General features: G+C 37.6%; 1 protein-coding gene across 1 annotated transcript in view; it reads left to right on the forward strand.

The window, feature by feature from the left end:
- Positions 1-10295: 10295 nt before the first annotated feature.
- LOC109432128 (RUN and FYVE domain-containing protein 2) overlaps positions 10296-12294 on the forward strand; it is a 31353-nt gene continuing 29354 nt past the window's right edge. The window contains exon 1 of the mRNA XM_062857789.1: positions 10296-10454. Coding sequence (XP_062713773.1) covers positions 10296-10454 — 159 coding nt within the window. The remainder of the gene's footprint in view (positions 10455-12294) is intronic.

A 12294-nucleotide genomic window follows, 5' to 3' on the forward strand; every position in this document is an offset into this window, starting at 1 on the left:
TTGAAATATTTTTATTTTGAATTTTTTTCATATAAAATTTTATTTTCCGTGTAATTTTAAGGAAAATAATGTTAGAGTGTATTCGATTCCCTTAAACAAGGGTAGAATAATTTGGGAAAAATTTAAAATATGTTGATTGTAGCGATTCAATACAAAATAAACAATGACTTCTAACAGGTGACTAAAACATCAATTTTTCAATGATTTAAAAAAATGTGAATACGCTTTAAGAGCCAGTTCGCGAGAACCGCGACCCCCTTTCCAAAGGAAGTGGAATCGATGTGCTCCGATTGAGCTGAAATTTTCAGGGTATGGTTTTCCATATAAAAGATGATATCTGGCCGATTTTCAGATTTTTCCGTTAGGGGGAAGTGGGGGAAAATAGCCCTCAAAGATTTCATGTCTAAAAATAGGTAAAATCACTAAAATCGCAATAACTTCCGCAAAAGTTAACGGATTCAGCTGAAATTTTGCAAGGACACTCTATTTCTGTGGCACTTTCATTTAAGCCAAGCGTTGGATATTCTTTGATATTTAATTTGAAAAAAAAGGTTATTTTCATAATTTTTTTGATGATTTTCAGGGCACCTGTTTTCGTACCAACAGAACTAGGATGAAAAACTGAGTACTACGTTTTGAAGGATTACCCAAGAGCTTTCATTTGATATGTGACCCAAATGCGCCAACTTAAAAACTTTCGAAAATTTTTTTTTCTCGGGGTATGCATTTTACCCCATTTTTTTGGCTGTCTAAAGAAGTGTTGTCGCAAATTATGACAACGATATTTAACTTTCAAGGGTGTTTCTTCAATATTAATTCTACAGAAAAATGATGATTTTGAAATGCAATTATTGGATTTTTTTATTTGGGGAAAGTAGGGTAAAACGGACTAACTCAACCTCCTTTCTAAATAACGTTGCTACGATGTTCTCTGAACGGACTTGAATTTTCAGAGTTCTTTATTCAATTCAAGAATAGATGCTTTATCACATATTATTATTTTTTCTTGAGAGGATAACGGGGTAAAACAATTCTCAGAAAAAAATGGTAAAAATAATCAAAATTTCAAAACCTACAAATGCTTTGGTAAAATTTGGCGAAATTTCATGAAAGTAGAAGAAATTTCTTAATTTTTATTGCTTATTCGAATGAGCAAGTCTGGCAATATTTTGACATCGAGAAATGTCACAGATTAGCACGTGGTGTGTGGTTCACCGGATTCTTTCTCGATTTTTCTTTTGACATGCATCTTCGGTTCAATTTTCATTCTTTTTTCTCGTGAAAGTTTCAGCAATGCACAATGGTCCACGGAAAAGATTTACGAGGAAAGATGCATTTAGCGCCTTCAAATGAATTTTTGGACAAATATGGTAATCTACAAAGTTGTTCCCAAAAATCAGGCCCTCTTTTCAATGTACATAAACATTAGGGTGGTCCATATTTTCAAAGAAATTGGGAGCCAACCTTTTTTATTTGCTAGAATAACTGTATACATTCTTCAGGAAAGTTGTAGATCTATCACTTTTGAGCAAGTTTCTTGGAGACACTTTTTATGTAGCTTTAAAATTGATCGATCTAGAGATATTTTTCTGAATAAGCTTAGGGTGGTTCAAGAAAAATCGGTTTTCTGGCGTTTCGATTTTTCATCAAAGTCACGCAATAAGAAACACTTGTAGAGAATAGTTTTTTGAAAAAGTGTTATGACGGGTTGGGGCAATCATAAAAATTATCTTTTGCCCGCATTCAAAAGAAGAAACGTTGTTATAAAATATATAAAAAAGGAGGGTTTTTTTTTGTAACTCAAGTGAATAATACTTGAAAAGTGCCTATTTTTTCTAGATAATCATCAATAACTTTTGAACGGAATGACGTAGCAACATTCTCAGCGAACGAAAATGCGCGTTTTTGGAAGCTGTAAAAGTGGTTCTTACGTGACTTAGACGAGAAATTTTAAACAAAAAAGATAAAGCAATAAAACGATTTGTTCCAGCGTCACTTTTATCTTTAACTTTTTTATTTCAAATTTCACATCAAAGTTATCTAAGAACCATTTTTAGAACTCAAAAATAACGCACATTTTCGTGCGCTGGGAATGTTGCTTCGTCATTCCGTTCAAAATATATTGATGATTTTCTAGAAAAAATAGGCACTTTTCAAGTATTTTTACACACCAATCGGTCATATCACTTTTTGAAAAAAAAATATGATTTTTTAGGAAAAACACCTGTAACTATTGAACCAAAAGAGATAAAGACCACTTAAGTGCATGAAATGACGCGTCTTCAAATGCTCTACAAGTGTTTCTTGGGCGACTTTGATGAAAAAGCGAAACTGAAACAGTTAACGCCAGAAAACCGATTTTTCTTGAACCACCCTAAGCTTATTCAGAAAAACTTCTCTAGATCGGTCAATTTCAAAGCTACATAAAAAGTGTCTTCAGGAAACTTGCTCAAAATTGATAGATCTACAACTTTCTCGAAGAATGTATACAGTTATTCTAGCAAATAAAAATGTTTGGTTCCCAATTTCTTTGAAAATATGGACCACCCTAATTTTTATGTACATTGAAAAGAGGGCCTTGTTTTTAGGAACAACTTTGTAGAAGACCATATTTGCCCAAAAAATCATTTGAAGGCGCTAAATGCATCATTCCTCGTAAATCTTTTTCGTGGACCAATGTGCACTGCTGAAACTTTCACGAGAAAAAAAGAAAGAAAATTGAACCGGAGAAGCATGTCAAAAGAAAAATCGAGAAAGAATCCAGTGAATCACACATCACGTGCTAATCTGTGACATTTCTCGACGTCAAAATGTTGTCAGACTTGCTCATTTGAATAAGCAATAAAAATTAAGAAATTTCTTCTAATTTCAGGAAATTTCGCCAAGTTTTACCAAAGCATGTGTAGGTTTTGAAATTTTGATTATTTTCAACATTTTTTTCTGAGAATTGTTTTACCCCGCTATCCTCTCAAGAAAAAATAATAATATGTGATAAAGCATCTATTCTTGAGTAGAATAAAAAAGAACTCTGAAAGTTCGAGTCCGATCAGAGAACATCGTAGCAACGTTATTTTGAAAGGAGGTTGAGTTAGTCCGTTTTACCCTACACTCTCCAAATGAAAAAAATCCAATAATTCCATTTCTTAGTCATCATTTTTCTGTTGAATTAATATTGAAGAAAAACCCTTGAAAGTTAAATAACGTTGTCATAATTTGCGACAACACTTCTTTAGACAGCCAAAAAAATGGGGTAAAATGCATACCCCGAGAAAAAAAAAATTTCGAAAGTTTTTAAGTTGGCGCATTTGGGTCACATATCAAATGAAAGCTCTTGGGTAATCCTTCAAAACGTACAGGGGATGGCCAAAATGTTTGGGATAGGCAACTTTTTTTATCCCACAAAAAAATTCAACAAGCTGTAACTTTTCATAGAGAGCATCAAAAAATCTCAAATTTGGGACTGTTTGTCAACCTATTATATGTGCATCGTTGGTACAAATTTGCGCTCGATTGATTAATTTTTCGCGAAGTTAGAACCGTTCGTGTAAAGCACTATTTTTTAGACAACTATTTTTTGAACTGTCATATCTCGGAAACCAGTGAACCGAATTGAATGAATTTTTTAACGTTTATCAACAATATATTGATACTTAATACGACGTTATAAAATGCAATATTTTCTCACGGCAAATTAATTTATACCGGGTTGAAATTTTTACCCGTATAGAGGAAAATAAGTAAAATTTACAATACCACACAAAAATTATTAAAAGTGTTCTTCCTTCAATCTAAATAGGCTCTAATATATCTGATTAGAGATAATTTGAGAACAGAAGTGGAAAATCTTTGAATATCATCACTAAAATTTATTGACATTGATGTCAAAAAATTATATTTTTTCGAGAAAAATCCAAAAAGTGTCAATCCATGATAACTTTTTTCAACGTTTGAAAAGTACCAATGTTTTAATAGTTTGTGAAGCATTTACATATTGTTAGTGTACGTTCAAAATTTCATTCAATTCAGTTCACTGGTTTCCGAGATATGACAGCTCAAAAATGAGTTGTCTAAAAAAAGGTGCTTTACCCGAACGGTTCTAACTTTGCGAAATAATCATTAATCGAGCCCAAATTTGTACCAATGATGCACATATAATAGGTTGGCATACAGTCAAAATTTGAGATTTTTTGAAGCGCTCTATGAAAAGTTATAGCATGTTGAACTTTTTTGTGAGAGATAAAAAAGTTGCCTATCCCAAACATTTTGGCCACCCCCTGTAGTACTCAGTTTTTCATCCTAGTTCTGTTGGTACGAAAACAGGCGCCCTGAAAATCGTCAAAAAAATTATGAAAATAACCTATTTTTTTCAAATTAAATATCAAAGAATATCCAACGCTTGGTTTAAATGGAAGTGCCATAGGAGTAGAGTGTCCATGCAAAATTTCAGCTGAATACGTTAACTTTTGCGGAAGTTATTGCGAATTTAGTGATTTTACCTATTTTTGGACATGAAATCTTTGAGGGCTATTTTACCCCACTTCTCCCTAACGGAAAAATCATCGATACAAGAAGGGGTTGCGGCTCTCGCGAACTGGCTCTTAAAATACACCCAAAACCATTTTGAGATATCCAAAACAGTCCTGAATATCAGCCAAACAAATAAAAATTTTGATTTTCCACGTAACAAAAATTACAAAAATGCTCAAACTATACCCCGTCTAAAGGCGGGGTTGGTCATTAGACGGTTAAGATTAAGCACATCTACCCCGAAAACGACTACTTGTAAGCGTGGAAAACGACACGACTTTTTACATTTGATACGCATGACAATCCCAGAACATCCTGAACACGAAGAAGTTTGAAAAGACAAAATTATTGATACACCAGCAGCATTAGGTGCTGATTTTGAATATGGTTTACATTCAAACGTATTTGAATTACCTTTTCTGTGAATATGTAACAGTTTTTCATATCTTGGGATGCTGAACAAATCAAATCTACAGGGGTAATTTTGTTCATTTTAGCGATAACTTACAACATTGCATAATCTGGTGTACTCCGTGAATCTCTTGAAAACTCGGAAGGCACTTACTGACATTATCAAGCTTATCCAGGTCATCCAAACTAACTTGGATTTCGAACCTCAATCTTCATTTGTAACAGTAGCCATCTCTGCTACACTGAGTACCTACCTTGACACCTTGTTGGCTACAAAGTAACTTTACTCTAACGCCGAGCGTATAGTAGAGCAACATCTTCGTCGATCTTGGGCGATGTTCCTCATGTTTCTCCGAACGTATAGGGCAGCCAGCGCGTTCACGGCCGACCACGGAGTCGCCGACCTCTACCTGATCCCGACATTCGCACTACGTGTTCAGTCCACTGCAGTCTGTCGTACTATTCGTCGCAATATTCGAATCTTTATACACCTGGTACAACTCGTAATTCATGCGTCTGCGCCACACTTGATTTTCTTGTTTCCCAGTGAGAATTGTCCGCAGCACTTTGCGCTCGAAAACTCCAAAAGTTCTTCGGTCTACCTTCTTTAACGTCCACCCTTCGTGACCGTAGAGTGCAACTGAAAGAATCAGCGTCTTATATAAAGCGAATTTCGTTAGCGTTTGCAAGTTACGGGACTTAAGCAATCCGTAAAAGGCCTTATTTGCAACTGCAATACGCCTTTTCACTTCAAGGGAAACGTCATTGTCACATGTCACAAGTGTTCCAAAATAAACAAATTCTTCAACAACTTCAAACACATCCCCATCAATCACTACCTCAGCACTAACACCACTAGGCCTGCCTTTGTCTCTACCCGCTATCATGTACTTCGTCTTGGTAGAGTCAATCGTAAGCCTATCCTCGCTGTGTCTTTCTCAGGAGAGCATAAGCACTGTCCTACGATCCATGTCGATGAGATCAATGTCGTCCGCAAAGCCGAGGAGCATGTGCGACCGTGTAATGATTGTGCCACTCCTTTGCACGCTAGACCTCCTAATCACTCCTTCGAGTACAATGTTGAACAGCAAATTTGAAAGAGAATCATCCCGCATGCTTCAATCCATCCAAGGTCACAAACGAGTTAGATACTTCTTCTGCGATCCGAATACTTGATTTTGATCCATCCAGCGTTGCGCGTATCCAACTAATTAGTTTCGCCGGAAAACCATGATCTGACATTATCTGCCAAAAGCCCGTTTCTTTTCACTGAATCGTACGCTGCTCTAAATTCAATGAACAGATGGTGAGTCTGCAAGTTACATTCCCGAAATTTATCTAGGATCATCCACAGGTTAAACACATTTGATCCGGCGTTGATCGGCCCTCACGAAAACCAGCCTGGCATTTGCCGACGAAGGCCTCCTCAAGAAATCTTAGTCTGTTGAACAGGGCACGCGACAGTATTTTATATGCCGAATTTAAAAGGGTAATCCCTCTGTAATTGGCATCTCCAGATCCGCTGGTCTCTCCTATCCTCTCGTCCAGCTTCTGATGGTACTGTGCAGCAACCCCTTCGGCTGATAAGCGTTGGATATTGAAACACATCGTTCTGTTATTTCTTGAACTCGTGACGCTGGATATTCGTACCTGGATTTTTGCGGCAACAAGATAATGAACCGAGTCAATATTTGGGCCTCCGTAGGACCTCACATCTATGACGTCCGAAAAATGTCGCCCGTGGACCAGCACGTGGTCTATCTGGGAGCAAGTTTCACGACTCGGGTGTCACCAGGTATATTTTCGGATATTCTTACGTGCGAAGTAGGTACTGCTGATTGCCATTCCTCTAGCAGCAACGAATGTCACAAGTCGCAGAACATTATCGTTGGTAACGGAATGAAAGGTTTCCGTTCCAATTACAGGTTGAACGAATCTTTACTCGTTCATTTAGGTTATGCCAAAAGTTATTCGTAGCGTATCATATAAGTCAAAATTTCATTGCATTTGGTTCACTTGGTGTTTGAAGATTTTCAGCAGGTTACCACAGACAAACAGACGTAAGACTTTGAACATTTTTCGAGTCAAATCATAGTCACGGAAACATATTCGCCCAATGCTAAAAGGACTGTGTTTGGCCGACCACCAACTAGGGTAACCAATATAATTTGGACTCCCATATATTTTGGACCCCCTTTGTCCTTTTATCACAACTTACACAGGTTTAATGATGAGATGACGGAAATTTTTAGAATCATTCGCTAAATAAGATCACTCTGCACGGGCAGCAATCATTTCCTCACTGGAAATATCCTTATTTGCCTTGAAATTATTTTTGCCAATCTCGTCATCCGTACGAGTGTCGCATCATGTTTACAAAAAGAGATTGCGGTGCTGAGGAAACTTGCAGATGTAAACAAAAACGTTTATCATTCTAGCGCATTAATTTCGCAAAGTTCGTCTAATCAGCCTTTGTCAATCAAGTAATCAGGATGTGATCCAACATATTCAAGCGGCAAATTCTTCCAAAACAGTTTCAAACGAGTTTAAACACCGGGTGTCCAAAATATATACTGAAGAGGGTCCAAAATATATTGGGGTGTCCAAAACAGTGAAAACTGATGCTTCAAAAATCAGTCATTTTCATCAAGTTTTCAGCCAGAAATGACCTTGTGGGTATTTTTAACGGACAGTGGAGGCTTTTACGAACATACTAACATCATCATTATGTGTGAATACCCTCTGAATCTGTTTGATTTTGAATTAAATTCAAACCAATGTCCTCTAGGGGTCCAAAATTCAACCGTTACCCTAGGTGGCGGTAGTGAGCAAACGTCAAACTCGAACAAAAACGATGCGAGCGCCATGCTTGGGCAGTTGGCCAACTATCAAATTTTGAAAAAGATTGTTAAATCGGTGTACGATGGGAATTATCAGAGTGTTACGTCTGTTTGTCTGTGAGGTTACCATACCGGGGCCGCGCTGCCTAAATCACGTTCAAGGGGCTGCTTCCTCAGGTATAGATGACGCGATACAGCATTTCATACTCAGCGCACTGGATGCCAGAATAGAGGCTGTTTGAGCCGCACCTCCTTGGTGAACAGACGCTTCGGACGTACCTCCTCAATCTAGCTGAAGTCAGAAGGACAACAGTGCCCAGGCTACACTACCAGCTAAGCACGCACAACTCTTAGCTGTCGGTCTTTGTCATCGCTTGACCTGTGGAAGCATGAGATAGGAACTTGTGATCACCAGAGAGCTATGTTGGACGCTCTCCTTCTCGACTCACCATTTTGAAGTCCTAAGCTACACAGGGTAACGTCGCATAACCAACTACGTTACTAGACTTACATGAAGACTAATAAGTATTATTCAAGATCGTCCAAACCATCCTGGAGATTAGCCTTTCAAATCTACAGCAGTTCGTAATTGGTGATGATAAACCATGGTATGGTCCAAATTAAATTTGGCAGAAGACCAATTTTCTTCTGAGTAGTTTGGTTCTCTAGATACCGAAACTTATTTGTACTATTCACTAGCGCCACATTGCGGATAAATCGGTCAATAGAATAAATTAGTTTGACCTTAACAGCCTGAACTGACTGAGCTTTTGCTGAAGTCAACCTTTCTTATATGTAGTATTATTCGCAAAATACTAGAATTTTGAAATGGCATAGATTCATTAGCGCCACCAAGCCAATACATTCAGAATCAATTACCATGAAAAAAAAAAACTGCTTAAACCAGTTCATCTATATAGAGTAAAGTGGGGCAAAAGTTCGAGTGGGGCAAGAGTTTCTTTTGAAGTTTTTGAGCTCAATTCAAATTATTTCTTTCGGGTGTCAAGGTTGTTCGAACCCTTTTTGAAAAAGAGTCTTTCACTTCGAAAATTATGAAAATTGATCAATATTTCGAAAAGTTATGACAAAATGTTGGTTTTTGATCAAAAAATTGTAACATGCGATGGTCCTTCCAACGCATGGGAAGGAATTGTAATGAAATCGAATTCGATATTTTATTTTGGGGCGTAACTAGGTATATTTTGAAGATGCTTTAGCATGTATAACTTTTTGCAAAAAAGATTTGTAAATCATATTTCAGACATAGTGGGGTAAAAGTTCGAATTGTGGGGCAAAAGTTCGAGTCATGTGGCAACTTTAGGTGTAAACCTTAAATTCAACAAAATGTACATATTATCTCTAAGAGTGATGGAATTAGTGAGAAAATTCGATTAAAGTTGAAAAAAAATGTTGTTTTATCTGAATTTGGCAGAAAACTACTAATTTTTAGTGTAGTAAATTTAACCCTGATTTGGGTAAAATCCAGATGGAATTTTAAAGTGTATTCCAGTTCCAACATCAAATATTAAGTGGTTTCATGTATTTCTATTACCAAAGTGTCAAAATAGTGTGCTACGGTTAGCGAAATTCCACAAACACTAAATTCGAACTTTTGCCCCAGTGGTGGGGCAAGAGTTCGAATAAAACACGCACATACAAAAAGTGTTGTAACTCAAAATTGAAAAGACATTTGACGAAACTTTGTTCAGCAAAATTTTAGCTGATGGATGGTAGAATCACCACACGGTATTTATTTATTTTTATCTTTTTCGATTTTTTGAAATAGGTTGAATTTTCAACTAGGGTCGAACTTTTGCCCCACCTTACTCTATATAAAAATGCAGTGGCATACGTGGGACCGCGCATAACTTGCGAACGGGTGGTCCGATTTGGGTCGTCTAAGTTTTGTTCAGTTAGTTTTCACCCAAGGAAGGTTTATGAGGCCTAAAACATGGGAAAATTGGGAGTTTATGAAAATCGGGTTTTCATACCTTTTGAACGGGGACTTGGGCGCTTGGCCAGGGACTTGAAATGTCAAAAAACGCAGTAGGCAAGACAAAGTTTGCCGGGGACAGCTAGTTATCGAATAGTTCTTGATGCCCTGAACAACTCTGCTGAATATACAGAAATTTTAAAATGTCTAAGGCTCATTAGTGCATTTGCGGCGTTAAGTAGTCCTTTTACTATGGGGCATTGTGAATTACTACTACATCCAGTAGTCATGTTATGAATTCTCCAAACGCTAATAAAATCACTTACGGATGTCTGCTTTGATAAATTGACCAATCCCCTTCCAGCCAGCCGTGGAACTTTTCCACTAACTTCTGCATCAATGCCGGGTTGGATAGGTGTGAATACTGCTTCGCCACCTTCAGGTGGTTCAAACGATATTGAGCCATTAGTCTGAATACGAAACTACTGAATCCACACGGGTTTGACGTATCTTCTCGATGAGCGTTAGTATGAGCAGCCTCTCATAGAGTGCTTCTGTCCAGGCAACATTGTAAATGTAGTGGCATGAGACTTTCAACATCGCTGTACCCACAAGCCACTGGCGATTGCTCAAGCCTACAAAAAAGACTGGCCGTTCTTCAGGACTACCAGAGAAGTTTGAAAATTATTTTCCCATCACCTGATAAGTTCTGGGAGGCCGTGAACACGGACTGTGCTGATAGGGTAAGGTGTGTAGCTTATGAAGATTAACTCTGGCAGCTACCTTCGGTTCTCCTTAAGCCTTAAACCACAGCGACTAATAAGACTGTCAACCTCAATCCCTAGGGTTGGCACGCTGTCCCCTGGATTCTTTCGTGGATTCAGGAAGTTTGCACTCTGCACAGATAATGGTGGAACTTCACGGATTCCTTCACTCGTGCACTTACGAAGTGCTCCCAGAGCCTACAGCGTTCGTAAGAAACCCACATCTTGTCGGAATTTAGCTTAGCACAAGGACTTACAATTGTATCCGACGGGCTCCCGATGTTCCTCTCTGGAGCCACCAGCAAAAGGAGCAAACATTGCACACTGGGCCAGGAACAGAGATTAGCAAGACAAAACCTCTAGCACATTGGGGTTACGTCCTATCAAGTTGGTGTCTTCGGCAAAGTTGTTGGGTTTTATCTGCGCCTCAAATTGCGCTTGGAATTTAGTTCGTAAAACCGCCGCATAGGTGGCGGTGCGATACTAACTTTTTTATTTCACATCCTAGAGCTTTGGCGTCTTCGGCAAAGTTGTAGAACAGGCAAAAATATGAATAGTTGTCGAAGATACCAAAACGGTAGCTCTTAAAATAACAAAGTTACATTGAATTTTATAAACGAACGACTTAAATTTTCGGTTTTATGTCATTATCTTGTTTTTCAGCCTACATGTTTCCATGGCAACAGAAAACAACAATCGCAGTAGTCGAACAAGATCGTACATTTGAAATTGTATTTCACTCTTGCAACAATCATGCGTTTTGAGGAATAATACATACATTTGTCTAGGTATTACTAGTAGAAATTCCTGTTTTAGTGTATATGAGTGATATAGCGTAATCTGCACCTTCCTGATTTTGCCTGAATGAAACGCATGTAGGTTAGTAAATTCGCTTCTTGAATCTTTTTAAATATTCGGGCCGCAACAAGACGCTTCCACTCACTTCACGCCCTCCGCAAATTCCTGATTGTCGTGCATCCAAATAAGTTTATTTTCAGTATTAGACAAGTCTAAAGAGGAGCCTAATTTGAGCCCAAAAGAATTCAAAAAATAAACTGGATCGGATATAAGTTAGCTGAGATATATCTTGTATGATATATATTGTGGTTGGCGTAAAATGGATGACAGCGTCTTTTGAGTCCCAACTTTACCTTTGATTAATCCGTTTTCACGTCAAATCTGAAACAATATCAACTGCAACAGAAAATCTGAAAGATTTGTCAGATAAAAGTTTTCGAATTATTCATTTCACAGTTTTAGTGCGATTACAAAATACCAGAATGGCTAGAGGTAGATTTTTTTTATTTCACTAATAGAGTATTCGTACCCTTTTCATCCTACGAAGAACACGGGATTGAAGCGCTGTTTGTTGCGGAATCGAACGGTGCCGTAATCGCTTGTTTACAAATAGGATGAATTTGGGAGCGTGAGATTACTTATGACACTTACACCCTAATTATTATATCAAGCGTAATGAGTGTACGAGCATCTTTTAAAACATTTCACCATCGGGGCGATTGATTTTAATTTTCATATACTGTCCATGATCGCATATGAATAGGAAACCCAGCATATATGGGACTGATATGCGATCATAGGCAGTTTAAGATTCCACCTACTTCATCGACAGTTTTATTTTCTAGAAAAATCCCGCAATATTCCGCATGCTAATGCTGCTTTCAATCATACTTAGTATAATAAATATATAAGTGAATTAATATACCTTTTGTCCGCTATCTTCACAACCCACAAAGGCCGTGAATGGATATTATATGTTAACTTTTATCTGATAAGTTCTTTAGTTTTGCTGTTGATATTG

The sequence above is a fragment of the Aedes albopictus genome, chromosome 1 (assembly GCF_035046485.1).
Source record: "Aedes albopictus strain Foshan chromosome 1, AalbF5, whole genome shotgun sequence".
In the NCBI taxonomy this organism is placed as follows: Eukaryota; Metazoa; Arthropoda; class Insecta; order Diptera; family Culicidae; genus Aedes; species Aedes albopictus.